This window comes from Petaurus breviceps, unplaced genomic scaffold (assembly GCF_028583685.1).
Source record: "Petaurus breviceps papuanus isolate PSGF00001 unplaced genomic scaffold, PetGlider_PUasm1.0 221, whole genome shotgun sequence".
In the NCBI taxonomy this organism is placed as follows: Eukaryota; Metazoa; Chordata; class Mammalia; order Diprotodontia; family Petauridae; genus Petaurus; species Petaurus breviceps.
The window spans coordinates 7,699,197-7,716,639 of record NW_027185877.1 but is presented as its reverse complement, the minus strand read 5'-3'; the positions used below and the strand labels follow the sequence as shown (position 1 = coordinate 7,716,639).

Sequence of the window (17,443 nt, the reverse complement as noted above, 5' to 3'; positions counted from 1 at the left end):
CAAGAAACTACAGTGTCAAGAAAACCTAGAGAGAAGAAAATATCCAAGAATGTTGCATATATCCTGGATCAGTGCCAAAGGTTTGGGGACTTTGGGATGATGGAATAAACAATGAGTGGTCCCTTGGTTTCTCCACCCACCCCATACACCTTAATAGTGGCATGTATGTGTGCATGCTGGGGGGAAAGGGGTGTTACAGAAGTTTAAAAGGGAAAATAGCTTCTGCTCTCTTCTACTCTCCAGAATTAATGTCTTAGAACTCTATCTAGGACTTCCCAAGAGGGGTGGAGGGGTATGGAAGAAGGAAATCCCTCTTCTAGTCAGGCAGAAATGGTGTTTTCTCAAACATGATGGTAAGATTATGTTCTCATCCAGATAATTCTGAGTTGGGATCTAAGTTCCTGGCTTCCTCTGCTGCTTGGTTTTGTTTTGTTTTTTGCCTAAGACCACATGACCAAATATGACTCAAACGGACATTGCTAGCTTTGATGGTAGCTTGGTGAGTTTCAGAGGGAAAGAGCTCATGAGTTAGTGTTGACTGGTAGTGAGAGATCTCCTTAGAGAAGATGACAACTGCCAGGAAGAGGAGCCCAAGTCCTGGAATGACGTGCCAGAAAGACGTGGCCCTAAATAAATTATTTGAACAGCACAGTACCAAGATGAAATCAAATTCACAAGTCAATTCAAAAGTCAATTTAGAATTCTCACAAAATATTTCATGCTTTGATGTTTTTAAGTATCTACCTCCTTAGAGAGTATAATTGGCATTTTAATTTACTGTTTAATTTTCGAATCTTTGTCAATGTGTTTGTGAGGTTGTGTGTGTGTTACTCATTTCTTTTGAGTGGAGGCAATAAATAGCTGTCCTACACCTGATCTACAGTGTACCTTGAATATATTTCTAATCCCATCTTGAGGGAGACCTTTACATTAGTTAAACTTAAGATTTAAATGATTCTCCCAGAGTTCTGGTGTGGAGGGTAAAGAGCTTTGGCTTTGTTGTCTTCTTCTGGTTGTATGTTTTGATCTTCTTTGTTGCAAGATTCTATAATCTGAGTTTTCTTCCACTCTTTGGCCATTTTACCAGCCAATTACTTGACTATTTAACTTATTGCTAATAACTTTTTGTTAACTTCCAGTGCGGAGGGTGTACTCTCCCAAGCTTCAGGGGTTTTGTGCATTGTTTTCAGAGATACTTCTAGGGGCCTATAAATTTTCAGTTCTTCCAAGGTAGTATGATCAAAGGAGAGGTGTTTACTCCTCTCCTGGCTTGTGCTCTGGTCTGTGAGTGACTACAAACACTCTTCTGTCTTGGAACTGTGAGGAGGATTCCCTCTCCAACTCCGCCATAAACTCCACCACTCTAGCATTCCTCCTCACCCCAGGACTGCCACCCTGGACTGCAACCCAGATACAAGGATGGCAAAGTAAGAGAATCCTACCTCTGTACCAGCAAAGAGATCCCTGCAATCCCCCTCTGCTCAGCCACTTGATACCCCCACCGTCTGTGGGCTGAGAGCTCCCAAAGCAGCCTCTGCCACTGCCACCACCACAGCCTAGGGTTGGGGCCAGACCACTCTCCTCTGTCACCCAGGTTTCACAAAACCTTTCCTCCTGACCTAAGTTGTCTTTGGTGTTTGTGGGTTGAGAAGTCTGGAAACCACCACAGCTGCCAGTGACTCAGTCCCAAGGCCTAGCCTGAGTGTTGCTGTGGCTGGTCTGTGCTGGCCAGCCCACACTGCATAGGGCACTCCTCTCCCAGCCTGGTGCAACCTTCCAGGTTGTCTTGGGCTGGAAATTTCTTCCACTCTGTCATTTTGTGGGTTCTGCTGCTCTAGAATTTGTTTAGAGTCATTTTTACAGGTATTTGGAGGGGTTTGGGGGACAGCTCAAGCGAGTCCTGCTTTTACTCCACCGTCTTGGCTTCTTCTCCTTGATCTGAGCTTTGAAGCAAAGTAGGGATTCTAAGTCATAGGTGAGGAGGGTGTTAATATTGATGCTGTACTATTTGGCTTACAGAAATGCTTTATATCTATCTATCTATCTATCTATATATATATATATATATATGTATATAATGGGGGGAGGGGTAGAGGGGAGTTTGATGCATATACCACACTGTCAGTTTTCTAAGATGGTGCCATCGAATGTGGAAGCCATTTAGGGATATTCCTCTGGGATACTGGGGTGGGAGGGGAGGAGGGTACTGGAATATAGATATTCCGCATTGACCCATCATATGGTTGGGAGTTTTTTTTTCCCCCATTGGCTACATAGCCAGAACTGTCAGCATCTTTAAAACAACTGACTCAGCACATATAGTAGGTTTTTTTGTGTCATTCCCATCTGAGTAAGAAGATAGTTCCTTCAATCAAATGATAGGGTAAAGGGGAAGGGCATTAGGGCTCCCAACCCCCAGGCTGCATCATCCCTGAGTAACAGACTTGGATTTTTGGTCCTTTTGTTTATTCTTTTCTATTCCAGGTAAAGGGAATGCAGTTTGGCCTAGGAACTGGACCTCCAAGAATCCAGGATTCCAGGAATTCAGTCTGGGTGTTGAGGCAGGCCAGCAATAAGGCCCAGAGGAGTAAGGGCCCTTGGGACTCCAGACAGCAATTTTGGACCTTTACTCAGTGGGACCAATGCTATGTAAATATTGATCTAAATTGTAAGCCTAATCTTCCTCCAACCAAGAATGGGGCAAGTAAGAGGGATTCTACCCCCAAGGCATTGGAGGGAAATGTGTATGTGTATGTGTGTGTTCTTGCCATCATCTTTTAAGTAAATATTTCTTTGCAAAAGCCAATCGGGGGGCAGCTAGGTGGCTCAGTAGATAGAGCTCAGTAGATAGGTCCTGGAGTCAAGAGGACCTGCATTCAAATCCAGACACTCGACTCTTACAAGTTGTGTGACCCTGGGCAAGTCACTTAACCCATATTTCCTAGCCCCCCCCCCCAAAAAAGGCCAATCTGATGTTAAATTCGTTGAAACTGGGGTGTTAGTCATTGGCATTTGGGCAGCAGGGGGTTGAGTCAATGGCTAAAAAAAGAAAACCTCAAATACCTTTAGAGAACCCAGAAGGAGGTTAAAATGTAACACCCTGAATGAGCGTGCCCACAATCAGCCATGTTCCATAAATATTATCTCACTTGATCTTCATAGCACTATAACAAAATAGGTATTACAATCCCCATTTCTATGGTTGGGCTAAGTGAGACCCAATGAGTGGAGCAACACAGGGCAGGGGAGAGAGTGTTGTGTTTGTAACCTGAGACGTGGGTTGGAATCCCAAGGATGTCACTAAACTACCTGCACGACTTTGGGCAAGTCATTTAACCCCTCTGAGACATATTTTCCTCCTCTACAAAATGAGACACTTGGAAGCAAATGATTTCTAAAGTCCCTTCCTACTCTTGAAGTCTATAATTACATGACTTGCCCATGGTCACACTACTACTAAATGCTGGAAGTGGGATTTGAATTTAGGGCTGTCCTAACCCCAAGGCTGGTGTGCTTTCCACACTGCCTCTCTGATGCCATTGGTGTGCTTGTTAGCCTTCAGGCAGCATCAGAATGGTTTCCTACATCTCACTGATATAATAGAAAATTCTAGGTGATGCTGACGTGTTGGAGTGTGTTGGACTCCAATCAGGAATTATAAATCCAGCTTCACTGGCTGTGTGATCCTGAGCCATTTAACTTCTCTTGGCCTCAATTTCTTTATCTGTAAAATAATAACATCTACTTCACAGGGTAATTATGAGAATCAAATGAGATAGTGCTGTAAGAAATGAAAAGCAAGATGACTTCAGAAAATCATGGAAAGACACACATGAACTGATGCAAAGTAAAGTGATCAAAAGCAGGAGAACATTGTACACAATAACAGCAACATTGTATGATGATCAACTGTGAATGACTTGGCTCTTCTCAGCAATATAATGATCCGAGATAATCCCAAAAGACTCATGATGAAACATGCCATCTGCCTCCAGAGGAAGGAGGGAGGAATAGAATTTGGAACTCAAAACTTAAAAAAAAAAAAGTTTAAAAATTGTTTTAACATGTATTTGGGGGAAAACAAAGTATTTTTAAAAAAATAATAATTAGATAATCTAGGCAAAATGCTTAGAAAACCTTAAAGTGGTATATAAATGTGAGCTATAATAATCATTAGGCATTCCTTGATCAGGAAGCATGCCTGTGGGCACTGCCCACAAAGCTTCAGAGCTAAGTCAACGACCAAAGAAAGGGTAGGCAGTTTAAAAGACTGGATTAAAAATCAGGAAAAAAGATTTAAGGAAATGAAGACTGGCAAAGGGGTCTGTGTATTCTTTTCTTCATACCACTTTGATAGGACTGAAAAATTTCCCTGTAGGGAAATCTCCTCCCTCATATTTCCCAGTATGAAAGGGGCAGAGGATCAAGGCACAGAGATGGGTCACCCAGATGAAGAAATTAGTATCTAATCCACACTGCTGGAAGAGCTCAAGCCTGTGCTTGAAAGGAAGAAAGAGAAACCAAGAGCAAAGCCCTGACTTCCTGAGTCACCTACACAGATTAAATACTAACTCTTTGGGAGATTTTGCCGCGAGCAGTGAAATCCCGGAGTGTGTACCTTGATGAGCTCCCCATAGGAATAGCTTAGAGGAGGAACTTAGTTCCTGGTTGCTTGCTGAAAGTGGGATTTGACTTGGTCTGCAGAGATCACATTGACTGACAGGAGATACCCCTATAGGATGAGGCACTGATATATTTGTTTTTATTCACTTCTAATATGATCATACAGTTATGTAAACATTTATGCCTCTGAAAGTGACATCAAATGAAATGTAGCAGGAATAGTGTGAGACGAAGTTTCCTGGAACAGAATGTGAGAAGAGTCATGATCTGATTGAATGAATGTTGCCAAGCACAACAGGTATGAGGCCAAAAGCAGAAAGGTTGCTAGCTTTCTGAGAGCCAGAGAGAGCTTAGCATGCACTAGAGTACCCTCTAGTGGTGAGTGGTGCATATACCCATTGAGAGTGAGCTTTAGATTTGAAAGCACTTGATCCTTCCTTATTAATGAACAGAATCAAGGTCAGACTGCTCCTGGGAGAGGGTGGGGTCACACTGAGAGGAATACTTTTCTTCAGTAATCCTTGAGAAAATCAAAGAAAATAATCTAATTTCCATTATCCCATCTATCCTATGAAACTCCAAATACTATTCCTCAATGTGATTAAGCAAATATTTATCACCTGGGGATAAGAAAATGAAATTAGACATGATTCCTGCCCTCCAAAAGCTTAGAAACCTTCAGAAGGACTAAGATATGCATGCACCTATAATGTAAGTTTCAGTATATTATTCCAGAGTGACATGAAAGATTGAAGGGAGTAGCTGAGAGTATCATGGAAGAGTTCATGGAGGACAGATTTGGGGGGACAATAGGAGATCACTTTCCCAGTGCAGTCCTTTAATTTTGCCCCTAAAGAAGTTAGTGGTGTTTTATTTATCTGCTAGATGACACAGCCCCCTGCTGGTTGATTTAAGGAAGTTCAAAAGAGAATTTCTGGGCCCCTTTAGGCATTAGCTGTAGCAAAGGGATTCAGCCCCTGGCCCGGAAGCTTACTGAGAGTATTAATGAATCTGGGATACTGAAGTCAATCTTGGGCCCTAAACATATTTTGCTTAAGAAGAGCTATTTATTCAGTTATTTTTTGTTGTTGTTGTTGTGTCTGATTCTTTGTGACCCCATTTGGGGTTTTCTTGGAAAAGATGCTGGGAGTGGTTTGCCATTTCCTTCTCCAGCTTATTTTATAGATGGGGAAACTGAGGCAAACAGGTGTAAGTGACTTGCCCAGGATCAGAAAGCTAGGAAGTCTCAGGCCAGATTTGGACTGAGGAGTCTTCCTGATTCCAGGACCAGTCACCTAAGTACAAAAGCCAGTATACAAGGAGTGGGCAGCTTTTTCCCTCAACCTTGATACAGCTTTCTGTCAATGGCACCCAATTCAATCAGTTACTGTGTCCTTGCTAGACATCTTCTTCATGCCATTGCTAAGTAAACTTTTTTTTAAACGGGTTTACTGCAAGTGTTTCATTCCATTCCCACACCTGAGTGATCAGGCAGGCCTACCTGGGTTCATTCAAGAAGAATCTCATAAACATGATTCATGGTTCCTGGTACTCAGTGAAAATAGGGTTTTATCAGACTTGTTACCTTCTTAAGGGCATCCTACCATTTTTGTAGTAGTTAACCACTCTATACTGTCACTTGATCCCCTGCCCAATATTACCATCATAAGTCATATGGTGGGTGTACTTCTCAAAGGAAGAAGCATTCATTGGCTATTGCACTGTTTGTAGAAAAGCCTAGAGGCACAACGACTACCCATAAACAGCAGAGTGCCAAACATAACATCAGATCATTCCTACAATTTCTGTCTTCAGTGGAACTGGGCAGTCTGTCAATGGCAGAATCTGCTGGCATAAGCACAGAGAGGAAATAAAGAAAGGCACAGGACTCAAGTTCTTGATCTCAGATCAGGGACATCAGGTTTGGCTGACATGTACACACCTACCAGTACACAGGTCCCTCCTGGGTTTTGGATGCTGATGGTGATGCTCAGGTCCCATCATCATGATATGTAAGGTCAACCTAGACACCTGCAAGGCAGGACTGCCCAAAACACTAAAAACATGCCCACAGTTGTATGTACCTTTCTGTAAGCTGTGAGCTAGATAGAATACTTCTCTCATGCTTAAACCTAACAAAATTTTCATAATGGTGATGGGAATGACCAATTCTTATCAAGGTGGGAGTTTGAAAGGAATATAAGGCCCAGGGAATTACAGACTGCAAAATACCAGATCTGGAAAAGGCCAAAAGATATACATGCCCCCCAAAACAATGAATTGCTTCTACCAATGGTACATGAATCCACAAAAGATTATCTAGGATGATGTGAGGACTAAAATCCTACTATTCAAAGCTTGGTTGAAGGAAAGTGGAGAAGTAGGTTGGTGACATTATCATTGTCTTCAATTTTCAAAGGGTGGGTGGATTTTAATTTGTTTGGTAACAGAGGCCAGAACTAGGCGACCAATGGGTGGAAATTATAGACAGTAGATTTTAATAATAACAACAGTTAATCTTTATAGGGCCTTTACTGTATGCCAGGGAGTGTGCCAAGTACTTTACAATTATTATCTCATTTGATCCTCACAACCTTGGGAGGTAGGTGTTATCTCCCGTTTATAGGTGAGGAAACTGAGATAAACAGAGGTTAAGTAACTTGCCCAGGGTCACACAGCTACCATGTTTCCCCGATAATAAGACACTGTCTTATTATTTTTTTTTGGACAGAAAAACACCAGAGGGCTTATTTTCAGGGGAGGGCTTATTTTAATGAACATTATTAAAACACATTTTAATAAACAGGTAAATGTGAACAAAAAAATGTACCTTTATTCAATAAAGAACAGGATGACGCGCTCACTGCTGCAGCTCTGATTGGATGCAGCTCAGAGCACAGTGTGCGTTTCACGGGAGGGGGACGGTGCATACAGAGGGTACCGTAATGTAGCGTGTAGCGCAGGGGATCACCTTCGCTACAGTAGCAATCTCAATAGGGCTTATTTTCGGGGGAGGGCTTATTTTAGAGGAATCTTACACAGTAAGGGGAGGGCTTATTTTCGGGATAGGTCTTATTATCGGGGAAACACGGTAGTATGATCTCTGAATCCAGTTTTTAACTCGACTTACCGACTCCAAGTCCAAGCTTTCATATAGAAAAGCTTCCTAATAATTTAACTAGCTAGTATTTATATAGAACTGCAAGTTTTACAAAACACTATACGATATTTTCTTATTTTATCCTCACAACCTATACCCATTTTTCAGATGAGGAAACTGGAACACAGAGAGGTTAAGAGACTTGCCGAGGGTAACAAATCTATTAAATGTTGGAAGCTAGGTCTTCCTATCTCCAGGATTGGCGCTCTATCCACTGCACTGCCCTGCCCTGTGACCATTTATCCAGGATGTTGTAGAATGGTTTGAGAAGGGGCTGGATTAGCTGAGTTCTGAATTCTCTTCTAACTCTTAAGTACCTATGATTTGAAGCATAACCTCCTCAGGGGCTAAGTAAAAAGGGAAGTAGTAGCTGAAGAAAAGGCTGTTAAGGGGTGCCATAGTGCATAGATTTCTGGACCTAGAGTCAGGAAGACTTATCTCCCCTAGTTCAAATCTGGCCTCAGACACTTAATAACTGTGTGATCCTGGGTTAGTCATTTGATGCTGCCTCAGTTTCCTCATCTGTAAAATGAGTTAGAGAAGGAAAAGGCAAATTCCTTCAGTATCTTTGCCACAAAATACCCCAACAGGGTCACAGTCAGACATGACTGAAAAATGACTGGGAGGAGGGGAGGGAGGGGAGGCTAAAGAAAGGCTTTTAGCTTCAGCAATGAAAAGGTACCCAAGTAATTAGCAGGCATTTACTAAATTCAAACTATGTATGAGATACTATACTATGTAGTAAAGAGACAGAAACAAAATGAAACATGCTATTATCTCAAGGACTCTGTTTTACTAGGGACATCAATGACTCCAGAAGCACGGTAGTATAGTGGAAAAAATCCTGGCTCTTGAGTCAGAAGATCTAAGTTCAAATTTTACCTGACACTTAGGTCCTGTTTATCTCCTGTTAACCTACAAGATAGTTAGGGGGAGAGAACATTAGGGCGTGGAAACGAGATGGGGTAGGTGATGTTAAAGTGCATATTATAGAGAAGCAAGGGAGTAGTAGGAAGGAGGGAGTCCATTGCAGGCAAGGGGGTGTTTAAGGAAAGATGACTAGTGTAAAAGCAGAGATGTAAATGGGGTGCACTTGTGCAAAAGACCAAAAAAAAAAAAAAAAGGTTGGATAGGTTACACAAGCATTCAGGAGAGGGAATAATATATACTAAAGCTGGAAAGATAGGTTGGGACCAGGTAGTGAAAGGCTTTAAAACCCAGACAGAGGAGGTTACAGGTTGTCCTAGAGGTAATCAGGAGCCACTGGAGTTTATTAAATAAGAACATGATGAGAATGTAGCTTAAAGAAACTCACTGAAAGTTATGTTGGGGATGAATTGGAGTAGGAAGGGCTGAAGGTCTCAGCTAGTGGAGTGGCTATACAAATAGATAGAAGTGGACATAGGAACCTTACGAGAGATAGAGGTGGAGGTGGATATGAAAAACTTCACCAGCTGACCCACATGAAAACAGTACCCAGCGACCTGAAAAAGGAAAAACTGGCATCTAGCAGATGAACTGGTAAGGACCAGATGTTCTACACCTTTAATGTGCTTCTCTAGCTCCTCACACCTTCTTCCTACCTCACACCTCTTGGGTCTCTTCCCAGTAGCTTGCAGCCAAGTGTAAGGGAGCTCTATAGAGTTTATGGGGAAATGTGGTCTTGACAACTTGGAACTCTGAATGCATTTTCCCATGGAAACATTTTTACACATTCTATAGCACTATTAACAGTTTTAAGAGGCAGGGTGGCATAATGAAAGGAGTTCTGAAGATGGGGTCTGGACACTCGAGTTTGTATTTAAATTCTGATTGAAAGTACTGTTTACATTGTTCCTAGGGGAAAATGTATGTAGTTCCAAATAACTTCTATAGAAATTGGTTAATAACTTGGGAACCACCTAAAAAGAAAAAAAAATGTAAATGAGGATATTTAAAAATAGGTTATCTAAAATTGGGTCTACTATTCTTTCAGTGTTCACATGTGATATGTCTTTTCATAGCAAAAATTATAAAATTTCTTCATTATCTACAAGTTATATTACTACTCAACAATAGGCAACAGCCACAGTAGGCAAAACAATTAGAAAATATACAAATCATAATTATACTTCTATAGTCAAGGCTAATTGTTTGTTCTGCTCAGATTAGAATCATTAGTTTCCAAGAAAAAAATTAAAGTGCAAATTTCCTAAGTAATTTTTTTTACCATCAATGAATTTATATGGTTGTGAAATGATAAAATAGACAATATCTGAAGAAATGTAAATAGAACCATAATAAAATTGTGAAATTATTTTTTATTAATATGACTATGGAACAAATCTAGTAGTGGAAACTACTACAAAAAGTCCAGGGTATAAAAAAAAACCCTGATACTTATTTGGAATTTTATAGTTTGCTAGTTAATTAGTACAACAAATATAAATATTTCTTCTGACCTATATTATGGACAGTTAATGTACAAAAATTGAAAGGGAATGGAAAAGAGAAAAATGAAGGGAAGAAGAGATATATAAAACCTCTTAGAAGAACATAAAGAAAAAGGAACAAATATAGTTCCCATGGAGCAATAGCCTTAGCTTGGGACCATACTAATGTGAAAGGTTTTTAAAACCATGTTGCATTTTTCACCATTCCAGGAACCAATATGACCAATAACCTCATGGTTTCATCTTGGAGAACCTAAAAGAATTAGGCTGACAGAGAACTCTCTACCTGTCCCTTCATAAACCGAGCCACATTAAAAATAACCCACTGAGAACAACTGTTTTCACACATCCTCTTCTGTCTCGTCATCACTGGACTTCTGTGGCTGTTTATTAATCCTGATTACTAAGTCAATGGTTAAGAGTTTTGTCAAGCAGTGAAGCACTGATGTCAGTAATTGGTATTTACAAGCTACTGATTCAAGGCCTGTTTGACTCCCTGCCATCCACTGCTTAGCTTGTAGAGCATGCATAGTTCTTACGTACACATGGCAAAAGCTTTTATTTCCTCTCTTAGCCCTGTAAAGGGTTTTTGGAACACTCAGCAGTGCATTAGCTATTAATGAACTAATCATACTTACTTCTGGCTGTTGGCACTGTCTGGAATAATCAAGAAGATAATAATGTAATAGGATCTCAAAGTGACCACCTACTGGTAAAACAGAACCAGCCTGTATAAAGGACGTACAATAACTTTTCGAAGTGTTCTGAAATACTTCCTTTGATGTCACGGCTATGGTTGTACTGATCATTTTGCAAGTCTGTTCAATGGCACTTAAATGTTTATCAGGAATTTCTATCAGAAAATCACCATTACAACCACACCTGATAGCTGGAAGTGGTTCCTTGGCATTAATAATCTCAATTTTGTTGGGATATGTACATACTAGGGATTCAAAGTCCCTCTTAGTTTTGTGCGTGTGTGTTAGAGTTATACTTGGAATACTATTCTCTGATTCTATACTTGACAGTATCAAATCTGGAGTGTCTCTTGAATGAGATTGCATTCTTGATGGATTACCTTCACTCTTTAAAAGTGAGTCCAGACACTGTCTTTCAGACAAAACTCTATAAACTTCTGTCAAATGGTGACTTTGTTTATTATCTTTCGAAGTAACAGAATTTGAGGTCTCATTTTGGCTGTTTTCTTGTACTTTGTAACTTAGATAAAGTCCCTTAAAGACTTGTTGAAGTACTTTAAATGCTCCATGGAAAGCATGGATATGCTGGTCAGTAAGACCCTGGATTGGTCCACAAAGAACCAAACAGTGGGGTATAAAAGAGTGTGTGCTAAGTAAGCCAAGATGAACGTACCTTTTGGAATTAAGCAAAATGGGTTGACAAAATTTCACTAATGCAGTGTCAGAGATGTGACACTGTGAAGTAACCCATGATGGCATAAAAGGTGACAGAGCAATGATTCTACAAAGGAAAGAAATTTCTTCTGAAGGTATACACTCTACTACTGATATGCCATTCAGTTTTGCATAATAAATAACTGAATCCTGTTGCTTCACGCTAGACAAAAGCAATTTTATACCCTTACTTTCCAAGTCTTTCATTATGGTTTTTGTTCTTTCTGTAATCCAAATGTGAGATGCCTGAAATTGTGCTTCTGACTTTATAACAAGCTCAGAACTGGAGGTGGAAAGTACAGGCTGAATGGGTTCAGTTACAATGATTATTCTCATATCACCATCTGCTGGGCAGTAAACAGAAAAATCTCTATGAATAATAAACCCAGATATGATCCTTGAACTTGAAACTGGAAGTCCTGTGACAGCAGTACATAATTCCAGAAAATATTCATCTACTAAATCAATCATTTCATCTTTACCATCTTCATGGTTCAAACATTTATAAAAATAATCACAAGTTAACTGGGAAATAAATTTCTGATTATTTCTTCCCACTCTTCCACAAAAATATGCATCTAATAGTGATCCTAGGGAGTTCCTACAAAATGTTTTTTCTTCTCCAGAAAAAGAAAAGATAGACAAAAAATGTTTACTCAAATATTGAGCCATAATGTAGTCTAATATATGTGCCTGAAATATCAAAATAGCTTGAGAAATGTATTTCCACTGGCAACAATTTTTCCAAAGTCTTTCTTGGCTTTGAATACTTCCCCCAAAAGAACCCCTTTCTTTATCAGTGACTGCCTTAAGTCCTCGGAGTAAGTCACAAAGAAGGATAATAAATGTTTTAGCACCATCTCCAGTCACATTCCGATTCATGGAAACACAAGTCACTATCATCCTGTTTGAAAGAAAAAAAATAAAGCAATTAAGATTCACGTGGCTTATATGTCCAAATCTATATTTTTACATTGAAAATATTTTCCTCTGTTTAATTTTCAAAAGACAGTAACTCCATTGTTATATTTCTTTAAGTAATAGAATTATATTAATAGAACTCATTGGAAAGGGGGAGAGGATTAGGTTAGATAAAGAAAAATATCTTATTGGAAGAGGGGCTTTGGAGCAGCAAAACGTCCTGTGAATTAGAAAAATATATTTTACAGTATGTGAAGTTCTAATCCTAGCATGGAGGTATGTGCTTTAGCTGTTATTTGAAAACAGGGATGTACTTCCCTCCCACTTCTGAAAATCCCTAGTTTCCTTTGAAGACCCAGTTTAAATACCACCTTCTACACAAGACCTTTTCTAGTCCCCACAGCTCACAGTGCCCTGAATACCTTCAATCAATCTGTTTTGAATATATGTATATATGTACCTGCTGACTCCTTCATTAGGATGCAAGTTTTCCAAAGGCTGTTTCAATAGTCTTTGAATTCTACAATCACTCCACAAGCATTTATTAAATGCCTAATATTTGCCCAGTTCTTTGCTGAGCTCTAGGGAAACAAAGACAAATGAGAAACAGTCCCTGGCTTCAAGAAGCCTGTTATGTAGCAATAAGCTATACTGCCTGCTTCTCCACTCATAATTTAGTCTTTACTTAGATCTGGGGTATATATACATATATTTACAAACACATACATATATACACACATGTCCATGCCTACACACATACATGTATATGTCTACATAAAGGTATATATACTTATATAAAGTATATATACACATATATACATATACAAAAAGACATGTGTGTATAATATACATATATGCATACATACATAAAAACATAAAGACCGAATCTGTGGATTTCACTGGTATAGGGAATTTCCTTTATCAATGAAAGTAAACAGCTTCTCTGTACCTTAAGTCTTTAGAGTTGCCTAGAGCACTGAAGAGGCTAAGTGACTCACCCAGGGTCACAAAGCCATGGAAGAGGTAGGATGCTAATCCAGAATCTTCCTATATCTATTCCACTATATACTTCCTCATGCAAAACACATACAAGATAATTTGGGGGTTAAGGAGGAAGGAAAGCCACCAGTAACAGGAGAGAGTCAGGAAAAACTTCCACGTGAAGGTATGACTACCTGTTGTCTCCTCCACAGAATATAAAATTCTTGAGATGAGGAACTGGATCATTGTCCTTCCCCATCAGTATTACCTTGTTACTTTCCCCGTCTCTCTATCTTGTCTGGCCCTGGTCTTCCCCAAGAGAATATTAGCTCCTTGGGGAAAAGAGACGTGTCTTTTCTTTGGTATGCCCAGCTTCCAGTATATAGCAGCAGCTTAACAAATGCTTCATAGTAATCGACTTAAACTATGCTTTGCATATTATTAAATATTAATTGTATTTTTTTGAGGAGGGGGTAGAAATAGATGGTATGACTTGCTGCAGGCAGGAGCTGCCTTGGATAATGTGGGTTGACAGGGCCTGCTAATACCCTTCCTCATATTATGGTGTATTTAACTACTTGGCATATATGTTTATTTAATCACTTTAGGTCTGTGTTGTATTTGTGTCCTATATATAATCGTTTTCTCTCCCATCACCTCCTAGAGAACAAGGGTTCTTTTCTCTTAGTATATCAGCGCTTGGCACATACATGCTTTTTTGAGGTCTTCCTCTCTCCCCCACCCCCCTTTAGATTATAACCTCTCTGAGGGCAGAGTTTTCCCTTTTCTTTTTTTTAAATTGGTACGCACGCGTTTAGCACAGCACCTGTTAGTAGTAGGTGCGTAATAAAGGTGGAATGGCTGACTGGCGGAGGGCCGTAGGAGAGACAGAGGGAGGGGGAAGGGCGGGGCGAGGCGAGGGGCCGGGGCGGGGCCTTTGCCCCTACCTGGCCACGGGATGCTCTACGTTCAGCGCCTCCAGGAGGCGGCCCCCGTCGCGGCTGAACAACACGTCGCCCGTGGGCTTCGTGCACAGCACTTGCCGCCCTTCGGGCCCCAGGCAGCCGCTCACGATGCTTTCCAGGACCTCGGCCGCTTGCAGGGCAGGCCCGATCCCGCCAGCCGTCGTGGTCGCCGCCATCGCCATAACCGCTGCAGCCAAGGACCCGTCCTACCCTTTCCGAAGAGAACCGGAAGCTGCGCAGCACAAACAAGGCGGGCGCCGAGGCGTCTGGGAAGGGGAGAAATGTATTGTTTTATTTTATAATTAGATCAGCGGAAACGTCCCCTATCCACGTGATGCGAGCTTCCGTCACGATCCGGAAGTGGGTGGGCTGATGTGCCCTAGCCATCTTTCCTCGAGCATGCGCTGTTGGCGCTGCGGGCTGTCCTAGTCCCCTCGCCTTTCTGACCTCGAAAGGGCTCCTCTAGAGCTGTGAAGCTGCCCTATGCGCCTGGCTGTGTTGGCATATGTTTAACAATAGGCTCTCCGGGTATAAAAATGCACTTCATGAAGCACTTTTTAGTCTAACCAGCAATATTGATATTTTAAGTCTGCAGTCAAACTTCCAACCCTGATTTGTATCCCATGCCAGGGTGGAGAAATATTCACTTAAGAGCTTCGTTTTATATGCTATTGTTGCGGTGGGGGGCTCTGCCCACACAAAAACTTGGGGTTTCATGATGTGTTATAGTGGAAACCCGTCTCAAAGAATCCAGTCAGACCACCTCTAGTCCAAGTGTAGGCATTTATTGAGATTGATACCTCTCATGAAGCAGGCTAAATTGAAAGAACCAGCAACTTCAGAGAGCCAGATGGATTTTTATACAAAAAAAATTTACATAGAATATGTGAATATGATTAATATTTAAAAGGCAGGAGGAGTTTGTTAAGGGATTAAGTACTGGAGGAGGGGTCCCATCTACAGTTCAGTGGTTAAACATTATGGTCATGCTGCCCCACAATTGGCTAGTCTGGTCACAATAGGTATTGTGGTCCTGTCTTGTGCTAAAAGGATGAGGTGATTGTAGTGGAGTACAAGAATACACCTGTTTCTGTAGGAATGGAACTGGGGACTAGGATCTCATCATATGGTCATGCCTGCTGTTTCTGCGGGAACTGAAAGTTCACAGACACTGTTCTAGCGAGCAGTGAAGCATATATGAAGAAGTTAGGATATTAACAGAGGTGGGGGGGGGAAGAGTGGCTAGGTAGGTACAGTGGGTCTGGTGTTAAGTTGGGCCTATAATAAAATTAGAATATTGGGGCTGGGGGCAGCTTTATTAGGATTCCATCATTGTAAGATACTATTCCAACTTCCCTTTCAATGTCAAACTTCGAGGAGTCTCCACTCAATGCCTCCATTTCTCAGCTTCTTTCAATCTTGTTCTGATTTGATCTGTATGCGGCCAATGGACCCAGATGGCTCTGGAGGAACAAGTGGCGCTGTGACTTTGCACAGCCCTCCCTCACTTAAATCCAATCCACATGCAAGTCATGGCATTCCTCCCAGATGTCAGGGTCCTCTTAAAGAGAAGGACTATTCCCACCATTTAACTTAACAAGGTTACTAGTTGTCCTTTCCTCAACCTTTTTGCCATTTGAAAATATGAACCACCCCTTTCTTCTCTGGTGAATATTGTGAGATGTTATCATGCTGTTACTGCTCTCCACTTCTATTTTCAAATATTAAAAAAAAAAAAGATCTATTTTCAAAGTCCCGCCCTTTCAGTCAGCAGATTCCAAGGTTCAATCTTGGGTTTTCTCTTCTTCAGCTGTACTCAGAATTTATCATTAATGCAGATGACTCAAATCTAGCCCCAGCCTCTCCTTACACCCCCAGTCTTTTATTTCCATATGTATGCTGGATCTCTACCTGGCTATCACCATGACCTGGACAGTGGGACACTCCATGGAATGAATCCCACACTTTCTTCAGGGCCCATTTATATATTGGCTCCTCAAAAGTGTCCTCTCTCCGACTGAAGTGATCTATTTCTTCTGGAAATGTCTGCGACATAATGGCTGGATAACTCCTCTAGGCACCTTTGTATCACCAGGGCATAGTCATAACTAGCACTATTATCTCACTCTCCTTTGACTGTACTTCTACATAGCTTTGCACCACCAGTACTTAACACAGGGGCTTCACACAGAACATGCCATGAAATGCTGTGGTGAATTTCTGGAGCATCTTTAACCTCTTCAGTGTAACAGCATTCATCACATTTTTTTTATTCAAATAGGAATTGGTCATTTTTGTTTAGATCATGCTTTAAAAGAATATTTGGATATTCGGCTCTTTGATTTATGCTACTTAAAAATGAGTGCCCCATGGGGCGGCCAGGTAGGTAGCACAAAGAGTAAGAGCACCGGCTCCAGTGTCGGGATGACCTAAAGATCAAATCCCGGGCTCAGACACTTAGCACCCACCCAGAAACACCGGGCCGTGTAACCTTGAGCAAGTTACTTAACCCCAATTGCTTAGGGGCGGCCAGGTAGCACAGCGAGTAAGAGCACCGGCTGCAGTGTTGGGATGACCTGGGGATCAAATCTGGGCTCAGATACTCAGCACCACACCCAGAAATAACTGGCCGTGTAACCTTGAGCAACCTTTTAACCCTGATTGCTTAAAAAAAAAAGAGTGCCCCAAGTTCTGCACTGAATTTTTTCCCTCTCCTTTTCTTCTCTCTGTTGATTTCATCTAGTCCCATGGGCCTCTAGGATTAAGATTCAGCTCTCTTACCCTTTTGGAAATTTCCAAAATTGCAATACTTTTAGAGTTTCTTAGCATCTATATACATAAATAAGGGGGAATTAGAATGTATTTTGAGCTATTCCTTCAGCCTATGACTGATATATCTGCACATCTCATCATGAACTTTGAGAACTCAACATTATACACTTAAACACA

General features: G+C 41.0%; 1 protein-coding gene across 1 annotated transcript; it reads right to left on the bottom strand.

The window, feature by feature from the left end:
- Window positions 1–10,063: 10,063 nt before the first annotated feature.
- BBS10 (Bardet-Biedl syndrome 10) lies at window positions 10,064–14,859 on the bottom strand. The gene is made up of 2 exons (XM_069094820.1): window positions 14,477–14,859; window positions 10,064–12,531 (listed from the first exon to the last, which is right to left on the bottom strand). Exons 1-2 carry the CDS (start codon window positions 14,674–14,676, stop codon window positions 10,557–10,559), a joined length of 2,175 nt encoding a protein of 724 aa, XP_068950921.1. The 5' UTR covers window positions 14,677–14,859; the 3' UTR covers window positions 10,064–10,556.
- Window positions 14,860–17,443: the final 2,584 nt, after the last annotated feature.